This window comes from Euleptes europaea, chromosome 18, assembly GCF_029931775.1.
Source record: "Euleptes europaea isolate rEulEur1 chromosome 18, rEulEur1.hap1, whole genome shotgun sequence".
In the NCBI taxonomy this organism is placed as follows: Eukaryota; Metazoa; Chordata; class Lepidosauria; order Squamata; family Sphaerodactylidae; genus Euleptes; species Euleptes europaea.
This window is the reverse complement of record NC_079329.1, coordinates 3,849,411-3,865,592: the sequence shown is the minus strand read 5'-3', so window position 1 is coordinate 3,865,592 and position 16,182 is coordinate 3,849,411. Positions and strand designations below refer to the sequence as shown.

The window sequence follows — 16,182 nt, the reverse complement described above, 5'->3', positions numbered from 1 at the left end:
GCGGGGAGAGAGATCCGGAGGTTCATTCCCGGCAGTTGGAACACTGCGCTTGCGCTCCTCCATAGCCCCGGCAGTCCGGCCCCAGGCACTGGCAGCAGGCGTTGTGGAACCAGCGGTAGCGCCAGGCCCCAACCGACTGGCAGGCCGCGCGGCATCGGCTCATGGACAGGCACTCGTTGAAGAAGATCGCCTGGCAGGGGGGCACCGTCGTATTGAGGCCCTTGGCGTCTGGGGGGGTCAGGCCTGCAAAAGAGACCGAGGCAGGAGGGTTGCGGTAATAGTGTGGCAGGGGATGTGAGGCCGCAGACAGGGTCTTGCGCCTTTCCCAGGCCACATGGATGCGCAAGTGATCCATTTCTTCAGCATTGTTTGGGGACACCCCCCCACCATTTAGCTGAGGTGGAGTTGGGTCATGTTGGGAGGAGTTTGGTCTCCCAGACTTCTGAAGAAATGTATGGCCCGTGCACTCTTGATTTTCACATGTTGATTTCTCAAGAGCTCCCAGTTCCCCATGCATCATGCACAAAGAGCATTTTCTGAATTGATTTTCACATGTTGGTTTCTCGTGCACACCCAGTTCCCTGCACATCATGTGCACTGAACATTTTTGAAATTTGCTAATGACTAAATAAACTGAACTGAACATTTTCTGCATTGATTTCCACATGTTAATCTCATGCACACCCAGGTCCCTGTGCATCATGCGCCTTGAGTATTTTCTGAATTGATTCCACATGTTAATTTTCGCATGCGTACCTAGTTCTCTGCGCATCATGCACACCAACCATTTTCTGCATTGATTTCCACACTTTAATTTCTCATGCGCACTCAGTTCCCCATGCACCCTGTGCATCGAGCTCTGTCTGAGTCACCCAGGATTCTCTCCCACCTGTGTGTGGCCCCAGCAACAGGTGGCTCGTGTCCGCATGGTTCTGCCGCAATTCCTCTTCAACCGGCAGTGTCAGGATGCTCCAGCCCACGGGGGGGTCGTTGTCTGAGATGGCCATGAGCGCCCGGAAGAGGGAGGGGACGGGGGACATCAGGTTGTGCATGGAGCTTCGCTGGGCAGAGCGGTGGGCTGATGCGGGACGTTCGTCACAGAGCCCTGGGTGTGGGGAAAGAGAGGGAGCCTTCCTGAAGCTTCACCTTGGCCAGATTAGAATCATAGGGTTGGAAGGGACCACCAGGGTTATCTAGTCCAATCCCCTGCACAATGCAGGATATTCCCAACTACCTCCCCACCCCCAGTGACCCCTACTCCATGCCCAGAAGATGGCCAAGGTGCCCTCCCTCTCATGATGTGCCTAAGGTAATAGAATCAGCATTGCTGACAGATGGCCATCTAGCCTCTGCTTCAAAACCTCCAGGGAAGGAGAGCTCACCACCTCCCGAGGAAGCCCGTTCCACTGAGGAACCGCTCTGACTGTTAGAGAATTCTTCCTAATGTCTAGACAGAAACTCTTTTGATTTAATTTCAACCCGTTGGTTCTGGTCCAATCTTCTTGGGCAACAGAAAACAACTCGGCACCCTCCTCTATATGACAGCCCTTCAAGTACTTGAAGATGGTTATCATATCCCCTCTCAGTCTTCTCCTCTTTAAGCTAACATACTTTTTGGAACGGATAGGGACCAGGTTCACTCCACAAACCCACCCAAGGGCACCATTCAAGATTTTGGGTGGAAGGAAAGATTTGCACTAAAAATTATTATTTTAAGAGTACCTATTAGAAGAAGAGTTGATTTTATATGCCGACTTTCTCTACCTTTTAAGGAGAATCAAACCAGCTTACAATCTCTTTCCTCTCTCCACAACAGACACCCTGTGAGGTAGGTGGGGCTGAGTATGGAGAGAACTGAGACTAGCCCAAGGTCACCCAGCTGGCTTCATGTGTAGGAGTGAGGAAACCAACCCGGTTCTCAGGATTAGAGTCTGCCGCTCATGTGGAGGAGTGGGGAATCAAACCCAGTTCTCCAGATATGAGTCCACCACTCTTAACCAATACACCACACTGGCTTCTGGTTCACAAAACCTCCGGCCACACTAAATCAGTTTAGATGCCAACTACTATGTTTGCTGTAGCATGAATATAGAAACCATACGGGCCTTTGCCCCATGGACTCAGGCAACCAGAGGTTCCTCTGGGGCTCAGGACCGACTGGCTAGTGTCCTGCAAGGACGGGCAAAATATTTCAGCCATCTTTGGAGCTCATAACCCATTTCAATCATAAAAGGACATGGGAGAAAAGGATATGCTTTGACCCACCGCCGTGCAAATTATAGCACTCTTCCAATGAATTGACTGGGTTTCAGTGACCCCCGGAGTTCACTCACCCACACATTCGCAGCACGACTCCCACAAGTTCCCCAGGCAAAAGGCACACTCCTGGCAGCAGGGGCAGCCGGCGTGGTTCGCTTCGCACTGGCACACTTCCTACCGAGAGATGTGTCACATCTTTAGCTCGGTCTCCCAGGTATGCTTCAATCCCACCCTTTCCCCCAAGGAGTACAGGGCAACCGACGTGGTTTTAATTCTCACAACAATCCAGTGAGGTAGGCTAGGCTGAGAGAGAGTGACTGGCCCAGGGTCACCCAGCAAGCTTGAGAGCGTGGGTGGGTGGGTGGGGCTGGATTTGAACCTGGAACCTGCCAGGTCCGAGATCAACACTCCTACTGCTGCATTTCACTTGTTCCCTCTTGAAGCAACTGCTCCTGCTGGGCTTTTAACCTTAAACATAAATCTTTTGGGGTTCCACTTAGTGAATGGGGCCTCCAGTTTGAACTCAGAACAGAAGCTCTGGGTGACAAGAAGAAGGAGAAGAGGAAGAAGGTTTTTATATGCTGATTTTCTCTACCACTTAAGGAAGAATCAAACCAGCTTACAATCTCCTTCCCTTCCCCTCCCCAAAACAGACACCCTGTGAAATAAGGGGGCTGCAAGTTCGGAGAGAACTGTGACTAGCCCAAGGTCACCCAGCTGGCTTCATGTGGAGGAGTGAGGAAACCAACCCAGTTCACCAGATTAGCCTCTGCCGCTCATGTGGAGGAGTGGGGAATCGAACCCGGTTCTCCAGATCAGAGTCCACCGCTCCAAACCACCGCTCTTAACCACTACACCACGCTGGCTCTCAATAAGAGGCAGCACTGTCCTGGTTCGATGGTCTAAGTCCCAAAGGGCACAGCATTCCGGGTGTCTCACCTGCAGCAGGCACTTGCTAACATCACTGGCACAAAGCGCCTTGTTGCATCCGTCGGCTGGGGAGGCCACGGCCCACGTCGCAGCCACCACGATCAAGGCCATGCCACAAGGCATTGCAGCGGTGTCGTGGGGGCGGATCCCGCTGGAAGAGGATGGGAAGGAGAAGGGGGTCAGATGAGCAGAGGAAGGCAAGGGGCGTCGGGGGGGGGTGCATGCTCGGCGTCACTCAGCGCTGCTCTGTCGCATGTCCCCTCCCCCATTTACTGGCCTATTGGCCCACAATCTAGGGTTGCCAACTCTGGGTTGGGAAATTCCTGGAGATTTGGGGGTGGAGCATGGAGTAGGAGGGGTTTGAGAGAGTCTTCAGCTGGGTATAACGCCATAGAGACCACCCTCCAATGCAGCCATTTTCTCCAGAGGAACCGATGTCTTTCATGTGGAGATCAGTTGTCATTCCAAGAGAGCCCCAGGCCCCTCCTGGAGGTTGGCAACCCCAGCCCACACATACCCTTGGTAGTCAGTTGTGGCCGAAAAGGAGAGGTAGAGTCATTATTTTAACCAGCACCTTGCTTAGCCACCTGGAGAAGATCTTTACTAGCCGGGAGTGATCAGATGCAACTAACCACTCCTTGCTTCCTTGGGAAGTGTGAGACGCTTTCTTCCTTCTCTCGCTTCCTTTGTCTCCTAAAATCTGTCCTTAAAAAAAAAATGCTTATTTTCTCATCTTTTTCTTGTTTCCCACTTATTCTATTCAAACCAACATGGAGATTGGGCAGGTGGGTCCAGCCAACCCCTCCACCTTCAAAAGGATGTTGTTCGGTACAGAGGGACGACTTTCATCCTCATTCATAAGGGTACTTACAAGGGATGGGAAGCAGCTATTCCCAGTTAAAGCGGAATTAGGGTTGCCAACCCCGAGTTGGGAAATTGAACAGATGAGCACATGAAGCTGCCTTCTACTTAACCAGACCCTTGGTCCATCAAAGTCAGTATTGTGTACTCAGGCAGGCAACGGCTCTCCAGGGTCTCTGGCTGAAATCTTTTACATCACCTACTTGCCTAGTCCCTTTAACTGGAGATGCTGGGTATTGAACCTGGGACCTTCTGCATGCCAAGCAGATGCTCTGCCCCTGGGCCACGGCTCCTCCCTAATTCCTAGAGATTTGGGTATAGAGGCCAGGGAAAGTGGAATTTGGGTAGGGGTGGGACCTTAGTGGTGTCTAATGTCCTAGAATCCACCCTCCAAAGCTGCCATTTTCTCCGGGGGAACTGTTCCGGAGATCAGTTGTAATCCTGGGAGATCTTCAGACCCCACCTGGAGGTTGGCAACCCTAACTGGAATAAAAGGTGGGAGGGAGAGAAACGGGACGTCATTCCAACCCATGCCTGGAGCATTATGTGATGGGGAGAGGTATAACCTCCTATTAAGTTCTGGGTGGTATTTAGAAAGTGGCAGAAGTAGCAAAAACAAACAAACATTAAAGGCATCAGCCTGGTCTCCAAGAACAAACCCCCCTCCCCCCTCTGAGCGGGGGGGGGAGCGAAGGCCAGAAGGGAGGAGAAAAGGACCCCCTCCCCAAGATTTTGCAAAGAAAAAGCAAAGTTTGGAAGGCGTTACCTGGCGGAGGGGTGTCTGCGAAGTGCTGGGATGGTGGTGGGGGGCCCCTCCGGACCACAGTGGCCCCCCTCTCGGTGTCTGGTCGGAAAAGAAGGAGGGATCTGAGCGGAGAAAGGAGGAGGAGAGGAGGAGGAGGATTTCTGGAGAAGGGAGCCAGGGGGAGGAGGAGGAGAAAGAGGAGGTGGCCGGGGTGGGGTGGGGGGAGAGAGAGAAGGCAGCCTGGCTGTAGCGCGACCCTCCTTTTCCAAATCCCCTTTCCTCCCCAGTAGGGCATCATCGCTTTTTGGGTTGGAAGGGAAGCAACGAAGGTCGATGCGTTTAGTTCTACTTTTGTAACTGGGGAAGAGACTACAAAAGAGGGCCGGGGTGGGGGGTAGCAAGTCTGTCTGGCTTGCCTTCTTTCTCTCCCCACCCCCGTCTCTCCTTCTTGCTTCTCCCCTCTCTTTGCATGCATCTAGGAGTGTACCAGGTGCATTACAACTGCTCAGTATTTACCCTTTTTGCAGGGGAAAGGACCCCCCCTCCCAGGGTGGGGCAAAACAATGTTGAATTGGACCTTACAAAACATTGCAACACAAATAGCAATGCTAATCTGCGCCTCTCCCATCTTTAAAAGTTTTCTTGGGCACCTCCACTGTCTGTTCGGACCTTCTTGAAATGTCCTTGATTCCAAAGGTTTGCACGTTTGGGAGCTTAATATGTTCACTTCTGATGTAAGAAACGCACATAGAATCATAGAGTTGGAAGGGACCACCAGGGTCATCTAGTCCAACCCCCTGCACAAGGCAGGAAATTCACAACTACCTCCCCACACACAGACACCCGGTGACAGAAGATGGCCAAGGTGCCTCCCTCTCATCATCTGCTTAAGGTCATAGAATCAGCACTGCTGACAGATGGCCATCTAGCCTCTGCTTAAAAACCTCCAGGGAAGGAGAGCTCACCACCTCCCGAGGAAGCCTGTTCCACTGAGGAACCCCTGTTAGAAAATTCTTCCTAATGTCTAGACAGAAACTCTTTTGATTTAATTTCAACCCATTGGTTCTGGTCCGACCTTCTGGGGCAACAGAAAACAACTCGACACCATCATCTCTGTGACAGCCGTTCAAGCACTTGAAGATGCTTCTCGTATCCCCTCTCAGTCTTCTCCTCATCAGGCTAAACATACCCAGCTCCTTCACCCTTTCCTCATAGGACTTGGTCTCCAGACCCACTCACCATCTTTGTTGCCCTCCTCTGGACATGTTCCAGCTTGTCTATATCCTTCTTAAATTGTGGTGCCCAAAACTGAACACAGTACTCTGAACACAATACATGTCGCATCAATCAGCACTTTTCATGGTTTTTTTTTAATTTCTTTGGTTCTTTTAGGATATTTTTAAAATTCTTTATTCATCGTTACATTCAAATACACTGTTTCACTGATGGTGTTTCACTGTTACAAGGGGGAACACCGAAAGAATATCAGATTGACCTGGTCTCTGTTTACATCAAGCATCTTCCTTTGATCTGAACCAAAACTTTCCTCAGAATCCTTTGTCCAACCTTTAGAGCTGATCTGGTCACTGGGGGCGCTTTTATATTATCTCACCCCCCATTTATCATACCCATTGGGAAGAAACCAGGGCTACCCCAGATATATAAAGTTTACCAAATCCTTCCAGATACCCTTTTATGGAAAAACTTCACAGCTTTCCTAAAATGTATACTGCAAAAAAATAAATACACATAAATTAATTACAAATAAAATTAAGGCACTGACCGTTAAATAATAAAAGGTTCCTGTGAACCCATCCCCCAGAGGAGTGAACCACTGCATCTCTGCATGAATCACTGTTCCAGACTGCCCTTTCCCCTCCATCTACTTCTTCTGGGGACAGACAGCTCTGCCCTTTGTGAATCAACCGTATTTGATCGGTTACTTTACTCTCAATACAGAGACACAGCAGGATTGCCCTCAAAGGGGACTGTCTGTTGTATCTCTGCACGAATCACCGCCCTGACAAGTTTCCTTCCGGCCCAGAGTCACAAACAGAACTGTCATGTGTGCAGATACAAAAAACGGGGGGAGAGAGGTTAAACTTGCAAGTAAAACTTATTTGGTATAAGATTGGAGAGTGTTTCAACTCAGTATCTTAGCTATCAGACGTTTGGGATCATCCACAATTTGCAAGACCCCAAACGACTGTTATGTATCTTGTGAGTTGTAGATGCCTCGTGGTCCCACTCTCTAAGTATTGAAATCATAGAATCATAGAGTTGGAAGGGGCCACACAGGCCATCTAGTCCAACCCCCTGCTTAATGCAGGATCAACCTAGAGCATCCCTGACTAGTGCTTGTCCAGCCTCAGCTTGAAGACTGCCAGGGAGGGGGAGCTCAACTCAAAGCAGAAGCCATAAGCCTAAAACGCAGTTGGGCTGACTGCCATCGACACCATTTTTGTGAAAGCTGTCCATGTGTTACAGCTCCGCTTCACACACTACAATTTTCCTACATGAAGTCCTTTTTGGTAGAGTGGAAAACAAAAAGCGCATAGCCATTATAGAGGAATGCGGTGCAAATGCCCATTGATTTTCAGTAGACACACTACTCAGGAAGCCAGCTCATTTATCACTTTCAGAACTCCTTTTTGTGTGTGGCAGGATTAGCACTCGGGCCAACTTCTCACAGGACTGTATATACTTTTTCTCTACGCAGGAGAAATATCCTGTATGAGGCAGTCCATGTTGACTTCATAAAAACATGCACAAAGAACAAACTGCTTGACTTTCCCCCCCCGGGTTTCCTCAAGTTCAGCATACTAGTGATGCAAACGTCAACATCCGGACAAGTCGCATTTCCCGAGAATTCATGCAGGGAGACGGGGACAAGGTAACATGTGAACCAGTCCTTGGTATGTTAACCCAGTGAGTGATCTAGAACCTGGTGACAGCCGATACCAGGGAGATCGACCTGTGGGTGTGGCAGTGGAGGACGTCTGTCGTCTTCTATCTCTCCTTTCCTGTTACTCCGGGGGCAGACTTTGCCTTTCCTGCCTCCTGTGTGTGCATGCATTTAGCTCACTCTGATTCTCAGTCAAAATAAGGCACCAGCAGGATCCCCGTGCAGGGACGGGGGATCTCTTGATGAAGCTCCAGATGGACATAGGGTTTTTTAAGCAACACACAAGTTGCATGACAGGCAAAGAATATCCGCCATATTTATGTAGGTTTTACTCAGTGCCAAAGAGATCTTCCTGGCCCAGTGGAAGACTTGTTGGATTATGGTGCGGGTTGAGTGGTAAGCTGCAGTACTGCAGTCCAAGCTCTGCTCACGACCTGAGTTCGATCCCGACGGAAGTCGGTTTCAGGTAGCCGGCTCAAGGTTGACTCAGCCTTCCATCCTTCTGAGGTCGGTAAAATGAGTACCCAGCTTGCTGGGGGTAAAGGGAAGATGACTGGGGAAGGCACGGGCAAACCACCCCATAAACAGTCTGCCTAGTAAACGTCGGGATGTGACGTCACCCCATGGTTCAGGAATGACCTGGTGCTTGCACAGGGGACCTTTACCTTTTGATCTGGTTCGACTCTCATCTCCACGCAGACTCCAGTCCCTCTCTTTCAGCCTGCTTCCCATCAGTAAAATGGAAGTAATGGCTACCGCTTGGGACCTTTTGGTGAGGCAAAGAGATTTCATGAGGTGACTTGCCCCCACCCCCAGATTAACTGGGCCAAATGGTTCGGTGAAAACAAGCACACACCACAAAATAGCAAGATACCAGATCCTGAAAGACAACTAGAAAGGGTAGTAAGCTGCTGTTTTCCCACTTTTTCGCCTTCGTCCAGGACTTGGCTAAAGGACTTGCCAGCGTGGTGTAGTGGTTAAGAGCAGTGGTTAGGAGTGGTGGACTCTAATCTGGAGAACTGGGTTTGATTCCCCACTCCTCCACATGAAGCCAGCTGGGTGACCTTGGGCTAGTCACAGCTCTCTTAGAGCTCTCTCAGCCCCACCTACCTCACAGGGTGTCTGTTATGGGGAGGGGAAGGGAAGGCCGGTTTGATTCTTCAGTGGCAGAGAAAGTCGGCAGATAAAAAACCGACACTTCTTCTTGCCAGATGGTGCTAAATCGGCAACGTAATAGTAGACTCCGGGGGGCAGAATGGCAGGGAAGACCCCCAACCATTCATCATACCCAGCCTAGCTTCACCATGCTTGGAGACCCCCTACCCCTCGGTTTCAAGGTGAGTCTCAATCCATTTGGCAAGTTTCCTCTTCGTCCCAGCGCTTCCCTTTGCTTTCTGTGCTGCCCGCTCCCTCGTAGGTGTGGCTGCCTGACCCCCTAGATGAAATGTATCCATCCGGTCTCACAGCAATCATGAGTGGGGCTCGGGGGCTCATCTTCCTCCTCTACAGAGGGTGGGGGTCTCAGACAATAGTTGCGGTCTTGGTTGTTGTCCCAAAACTCCTTCCCGCCAACAAGGTAGCACAGGGCAAACTCGAGGCTGACCCCCGGGGGCAACGGGACGGGCAGTGGCAGGCGGAAGGCGAAGCGGTCGGCGTGGTCCCGGTCCCGGCCCGCAGGGGCAGCGTAGGAAGCCCGAGCTTCGCGCTGAGTGGCCCATGCGTCCCAGGTGTACCGCACGGAGACCCGTTTCTCGTAGGCCAAGTTGAGCACCCGAATGGTCCCGGACACGCAGGAGCCCTCGGCTCGGGCCCCTTCCAGCAGAACGCACTGGGCCAAGAGGCGTGGCAAGAAATCGGGCATTGAGAGCGGGTCTGGGAAAGTGGGCTCCAGCAGGCCCCACAGATTCAGAGGATCCTGGGGAGACAAACAAGGAAGAGAGGATTAGAAGAAGAAGCCCACGGAGGACAGTTGGAGAATTGGTAGTGGTGGAAAGTGCCGTCAAGTTGCAGCTGATTTATGGCGACCCCGTAGGATTTTCGAGGCAAGGGATGGGGTCTGCTATTGCCTGCCTCCATGTTAGGGTTGCCAACCTCCAGGTACTTAGATAGAAAAAAGAACCAGTACCACTCAATATTATACAAAGTCTATTAAATACTAAGTGCAAACATGAAACAACAACAAGGTTACAACTATAAACACAATATATAAAAGTAAATCAAAAAGCAGTAAACTGCAACTAATGTAATACAAGCATAATAGCTGTCTCCAAAGAATCAAACGTCAGTCCAATGTACAAGAGGAAGAAGAACGCGATCTTCTCATCCAAAAAGTAGACAGTTGCTCCAAGATAGGTAGCAAGAAAGTCCAAATTGAACAGCAAAAAGGCAGCAAAAAGGAAACGCTATTCCGGATATTTTGTCGCGCTTTCACCAAAGCATAGCTTCATCAGCCTCAGTTCCAAAAGAACTCACATATTTGGGAGGTTTACAATCTTTTTAGTTGTCTATGTCCCAACCGAGTAGGAAAAGAATTCTTAAAAGTATAGAATTTTAATATTTTTGAAAATAAATTTTGCAATTTTTAAGGTTTTAATCTTGATTATTTTAAGCTCCCACAAAAGAATTGGGCTGCTAATATTTCAGAGTCATCTTTTCTCTTGCTATTACAACTGATCTCCAGCCGATAGAGGTCAGTTCACCTGGAGAAAATGGCCGCTTTGGCCATTGAACTCTATGGCATTGAAGTCCCTCCCCAAACCCCGCCCTCCTCAGGCTCCACCCCCAAAATCTCCCACCGGTGGTGAAGAGGGACCTGGCAACCCTAATTACAACTGATCTCCAGCCAATAGAGAGCAGTTCACCTGAAGGAAATGGCTGCTTTGGCAATTGGACTGTATGGCATTGAAGTCCCTCCCCTCCCCCCCCAAACTCCACCCTCCTCAGGCCCTGCCCTAAAAACCTCCTGCCGGTGGTGAAGAGGAACTTGGCAACCCTAATTACAACTGATCTCCAGCCGATAGAGGTCAGTTCACCTGGAGAAAACAGCCGCTTCAGCAATTGGACTCTATGGCATTGAAGTCCATCCCCCCCCAAACTCCGCCCTCCTCAGGCTCCACTCCAAAACCTCCCGCAGTTGGCAAAGAGGGACGTGGCAACCCTACTCCACGTGGCAACCCTGGACTTCCTTGATGGTCTCATCCAGGTACTAACCCTGTTTAGCTTCCAAGATCTGACAAGATCGGGCTAGCCTGGGCTATCCAGGTGAGTTGGAGAATTAGTGGTGGTGGTGGGGGAACCGACAGAGAAGAGAAACAAAATAAATAATAGCTAAATTCGAATCCAGGAGCACCTGAGAGACCAACAAGTTTTTTGGGGTTCGAAACTTTGACTCTCGAAAGCTCACAACCCGAAAATCTTGTTGGTCACGAAGGTGGTCCCAGACTCAAGTCCAGCTGTTCTATTGGAACCCAACCTTTGAAATGATCTTCAAAAGAAAGAACAGAAAGAGAGAGAAAGAAGGGCTAGACTGGGGTAGGAAATAAAGACTGACTTAATAGGTAGGCAAAGTAATGCTGGGGGGAAAATGAAAAAACAATTGAGGAGGAGGAGAAGAAGAAGAAGAAGAAATGGCTTTTATTTCTCTACCACTTAAGGAAGAATTAAACCGGCTTAAAATCACCTTCCCCTCCCCACAACAGACGCCCTGTGAAGTAGGTGGGGCCGAGAGAGCTCTAAGAGAGCTGTGACTAGCCCAAGGTCACCCAGCTGGCTTCATGTGGAGGAGTGGGGAAACCAACCCGGTTCTCCAGATCAGACTCCGCCGCTCCAAACCACCTCTCTTAACCACTACACCAAGCTGGCTCTTGGTGGAGGCGGAAAGAAGAATAAATCTTCTTTTGGCTCTTGATGTAGGCGAAAAGAAGAATAAATAAAATACGATGCTGAAATGGGAAGGGAAGTGGGGGGATGGTGCAGAAAAGACTGGGAGGAGCAGAGTGAATAAGATGGAAGCAAGGACGGAGGAGAGGAAGGCGTTGGCAGTCCTAAGTGCAGGGGTGGGATTCTAGCTCCTGAAGAACACGGCCCCACAGAGGATACAACAAGGGCACTGCTATCAATCTGCCCTAATCCAGGCTAGTACAAAGTCTCACAAGTACACACATTAAAATAAAATGACGAGCAAAAATCTCTTTTCTAAAAGGTTCCATTGTTTTCTGTTAACCTAACACAAGGTTAAATGCTGATAAAGTAAGTAAAAGATTCACCGAGCCCTTCCCAAGATGATGATCTCTAGGTGGGCAGGGTCCGCCCTGAATTCTGCCCCTAAATAAGTGGGGAGGGGAAGAAACCCTACAAAGAGAAGAGGGCCTGAATGGGAAAAAAAAAAGGAATCCAGTGGAGGGATGTTAGAAAAGGAACAATGAAGAGGGGGAGAGAGAAAGATTGATCCCAAGATGGGAACCAAGGCAGGGAGAATGGGCAGATGAAAGACATTCAAATACACCGGTTGGGAGGAAGGTAATAAAAAGGAAAGCCAAGACTAGGGTGTGAGAAAAGGATAGAGAAAGGCAGGACAAGGGGATGAGCAGATGGAAGATGACAGAGGAAGGGGGAGAGAAGAAGAAGAGTTGGTTTTTATATGCTGACTTTCTCTACCACTTAAGGCAGAATCAAGCTGGCTTACAAGCACCTTCCCTTCCCCTCCCCACAACAGACACCCTGTGAGGCAGGTGGGGCTGAGAGAGTGTGACTAGCCCAAGGCCACCCAGCTGGCTTCATGTGTAGGAGTAGGGAAACAAACCCAGTTCACTAGATTAGCATCCGCTGCTCATGTGGAGGATGGGGGGGGGGAATCAAACCTGGTTCTCCAGATCAGAGTCCGCCGCTCCAAACCACCGTTCTTAACCACTACACCATGCTGAATTACACCCTTCTAAGTTCATTGACGTCAATGGACTTAGACAGGGGTAACTGTGTTTAGGATCGCAGTGACGAGCGTGGGACTTTTCTTTTGCCTAAAGAATGGGAAACAAGCACAAAGCCCTCTAGGCCGGGGCTCCAGCCAGATTTGACTTCTCCATGGGGACCAGCCCCGATTCCCCAGGACTCTTAATGCCCCAGGCTGATCAACAGGAGCATTGCTGATTAAAGCTGCTTCCTCCCTTTCTCACAGAGGCCACTTGAGATATTTCGCATCAAGCTAACACAGGTTCTTCTGGTCTCTCAAGCCCATCTGAGCGTTGGTTTACAGTGAGGCATATTCTTCTGCATGGAATTAACATTGACATTGACATTTTCCAGTGGGGAGAATAAGGAAACCGTTTCCTTAAGTTTAAGGATGTTTAAGGCGACCGTTTCCTTAAGTTTCCATAAGGAAACTATTTCCTCCACTTCTTTTACCACCTCCCACCTGGTCAAGGCAAGCCATAGGGTTGCCAAGCTCCAAGTAGAGATCTCCTGGAATTGCAATCCATCTCCAGAATAAAGAGATCAGTTCCTCTGAAGAAGAAGAAGAGTTGGTTTTTATATGCCGACTTTCTCTACCACTTAAGGGAGACTCAAACAGGCTTCTCCTCCCCACAACAGACACCCTGTGAGGTAGGCGAGATTGAGAGAGCTCTAACAGAGCTGTGACTAGCCCAAGGTCACCCAGCTGGCTTCACCAGGAGGAATGGGAAAACAAATCCAGCTCACCAGATTAGCCTCCGCCGCTCACGGGGAGGAGTGGGGAATCAAACCCGGTTCTCCAGATCAGACTCCACTGCTCCAAACCACTGCTCTTAACCAATACACCACGCTGGCTCTCTCCTCTGGAAGGTGGACTCTGTGGCATAATATACCCCATGACGGCCCATTCCCCTCCCCAAACCACACTCTCCCCAAGCTCCACCCCAAAATCTCCAGGGATTTCTTGACCCAGAGCTGGCAACCCTAAGACACTTAGGGTTGCCAGGTCCCTCTTCACCACTGGCAGGAGGTTTTTTGGTGAAGCCTGAGGAGGGCGGGTTTTGGGGAGGGGGGACTTCAATGCCATAGAGTCCAATTGCCAAAGGGGCCCTTTTCTCCAGGGGAACTGATCTCTACTGGCTGGAGATCAGTTGTAATAGCAGGAGATTGTTTGCTAGTCCTTGGAGGTTGGCACCTCTAACCACACTCCACCCTGCAATTCACCCCCCAACAATACAGGCCAAGCCACGTTACCTTCACAGGTGGGCAAAAAGGCAGGCAAGGGGCGAAGTGGCTGAGGGAATCGCGCCTCAGCTGGGCATGGACCCGCTCTGGCACCTCGGGCAGGTCGTTGGGCCAGAACTGCCTGACGCTGGTGAGCTCCAGGCCCAGCGAGTCAGCGAAGCGGACCCTCTTGCGCGTCCCGGGGCTGCGGCTGCGCGAGGCCCCCCGGCTCCTGCCCCGGGCTGGGGCCGAGCGGGTCCGGCGCCTCCCCCTCCTCTTCGCACCCCCAAAGAGGTGGCGGCGCCTGCGGGGCCTGCTCCGGGGCTTGCTCTCCGACTCCGACTCCGAGCCCTCGGTGCCCGAGTCCTCGGCCAGGCTCGGCCGGGCGGTGCGGTAGTAGGCTCTCTCGTACAGGCCCGCGATGTAGCTGAGGTTGCGTGGGATGTTGCTGGGGGTCAGAGGTGAGGGCGGGGCTCGGGCCATGGCGGCTCACCAAGGAGTGCCTTTTCGGGGTCCAGCGAGGTTCTCCTTCGTCTCTGACCTTTCCAGAAGAAGGTGGTTTCCAGGAACCGCCTCACTCAATGGAGCAGCTGCTTCTGGCCTTCTTCCAGGGAAGGGCTGACGGTCTGGGAGAAAGGCACCCCTTTAGAGCTCCAACGTCCACCGGCAGTCTCTTTTGGTCTCTTTGGAGCTCGATTTTCTCCCTCGCGAGAGCCACCGTGTTGTAGTGGTTAAGAGCGGTGGTTTGGAGCGGTGCAGTCGGATCTGGAGAACCGGGTTTGATTCCCCGCTCCTCCACATGAGTGGCGGAGGCGAATCTGGTGAACTGGGTTGGTTTCCCCACTCCTCCACATGAAGTCAGCTGGGTGACCTTGGGCTATTCACAGCTCTCTTAGAGCTCTCTCGGCCCCACCTACCTCACAGGGTGTCTGCTGTGGGGATGGGAAGGTGATTGTAAGCCGGTTTGATTCTCCCTTAAGTGAGAGAGAAAGTCGGCATATAAAAACCAACTCTTCTTCTTCTTCTTCTTGCATCCCACCTAGCTGGAGCTCGTCTCCTTGGCTCGCTGCGGCCGGAGTGTGTTCGCCATCATCGCCTTTGTCCGGAGGTGTACAGCCTACCTGTCAGCTCGCCTGTCGCCTTCTTCTGTCCTAGCAACCCATCGGGTCGGTGTATATTTGGGTTTTCCTCAGCTGCTCCCACCAGGTTTAGGTCCGGGCTTTATCTCTCCATCGCCCGCTTCTTCTGCAGATGTTCTCCCTTCTGCTCATTCTGCTTCATCCTTTTGCACTCTCGCAGCGTTTTTCAGAGACGGCCTGTCTTGATCGTTCCATCAGAGCTCTTTCTCATGATATTGATCTGGTTGGGAGGTTTCCTTTTCCCTTCCCAAGGGCTCTGTCACCTGATGCAGTCTCCTTTGCTTTTCACGGTCCTTCTTTCCAGGAGTCAGTCGGTCACTTAGGATGTCTGCTGCTTCATTTCTACAATGCTCTCTTCCTCTCTGGATTCTTTCTCATTCTAGCTCTTCATTGCTACACTTCCATCCACAGGCTCTCTGGGCAGCTGCCTTCCAACCCCTTCGTTTCCTTACTAGCTTTCTAGCCTTTTATTCAATGCCGTCCAGCCAAAGGTGACTCAGGAATTACCTTAATGCTCAGAGCAGCCGCTCCCAGGAAACTGTCTGCCCTTCTAGATTCTGAAGGTCTTACGCTACAGAAAAGCTCTCTGAGGAATCACGACAACAACGAAGAATGTGTGATTTGGGCTGGTGGCAAGCAGACAGTCTCGGCTCCCAGAGTCCGTCTAACGGCTGGAAAAGCGGCCCCGCTGCCAGGGACAATCTGTACCAAAAAAATATACATGCCCAGAAATGCTTCCATGGGGGATGAATTATTCAGAAGGTAAAATGGAACGAACGCATTACGGGAGAGCTATACAGGAAAGAGTCCATCAGGCAAAGGGGGGATTTGGAGTGGAGGGGCTATGGGATGGAAGGAGTATTGGGTGGGTGGGATTCTGGTTGGAAGAAAGGGGCAGCGGGGCTGGGTGGGGATGAGGGAGGCCATCAGTGGGCACAGAGGTAGAGCGGCCAACCAAGAGGAAGATGTTCGTTCTCTTGGCTTCCTGCCGTGTTAACCAGGCGCCTAAGAGCATCTCTGTCTGTGAATCATCAGAAAATTGCAGGCATCCGGTTATGAATAATTGATCCGGCCTAGCGCCCTCCGTCCTTGTCTCCTTAAGCTCCTCTCCCACAGCCTATGATCATGCAGCACAGAAAGGGTCAATAGAGGATTGTCCACTCCAAGAGAAA

General features: G+C 50.9%; 2 protein-coding genes across 2 annotated transcripts; both read right to left on the bottom strand.

Annotated features, from left to right (window-relative positions):
* Positions 1–8: 8 nt before the first annotated feature.
* On the bottom strand, positions 9–3,349 carry LOC130489531 (twisted gastrulation protein homolog 1-B-like). The gene is made up of 4 exons (XM_056863281.1): positions 3,199–3,349; positions 2,334–2,433; positions 890–1,105; positions 9–243 (listed from the first exon to the last, which is right to left on the bottom strand). Exons 1-4 carry the CDS (start codon positions 3,310–3,312, stop codon positions 23–25), a joined length of 651 nt encoding a protein of 216 aa, XP_056719259.1. The 5' UTR covers positions 3,313–3,349; the 3' UTR covers positions 9–22.
* A 5,786-nt stretch (positions 3,350–9,135) lies between these two features.
* PPP1R3E (protein phosphatase 1 regulatory subunit 3E) lies at positions 9,136–14,354 on the bottom strand. The gene is made up of 2 exons (XM_056863277.1): positions 13,902–14,354; positions 9,136–9,615 (listed from the first exon to the last, which is right to left on the bottom strand). The coding sequence occupies exons 1-2, from the start codon at positions 14,352–14,354 to the stop codon at positions 9,136–9,138; spliced, it is 933 nt and encodes a 310-aa protein (XP_056719255.1).
* Between the last annotated feature and the right edge of the window lie 1,828 nt (positions 14,355–16,182).

What these genes read in the sequence shown, in the direction of transcription:
- LOC130489531 (XM_056863281.1), bottom strand. Translation starts at nt 3,312, where the DNA reads ATGCCTTGTGGCATGGCCTTGATCGTGGTGGCTGCGACGTGGGCCGTG. An exon ending in GTCGTGCTGCGAATGTGTGG is followed by an intron (nt 1,106 to 2,333) that starts GTGAGTGAACTC and finishes CCCCACACCCAG; the next exon opens with GGCTCTGTGACGAACGTCCC. An exon ending in GTTGCTGGGGCCACACACAG is followed by an intron (nt 244 to 889) that starts GTGGGAGAGAAT and finishes TCTCTTTTGCAG; the next exon opens with GCCTGACCCCCCCAGACGCC.
- PPP1R3E (XM_056863277.1), bottom strand. Translation starts at nt 14,354, where the DNA reads ATGGCCCGAGCCCCGCCCTCACCTCTGACCCCCAGCAACATCCCACGC. An exon ending in CTTTTTGCCCACCTGTGAAG is followed by an intron (nt 9,616 to 13,901) that starts GTAACGTGGCTT and finishes TTGTCTCCCCAG; the next exon opens with GATCCTCTGAATCTGTGGGG.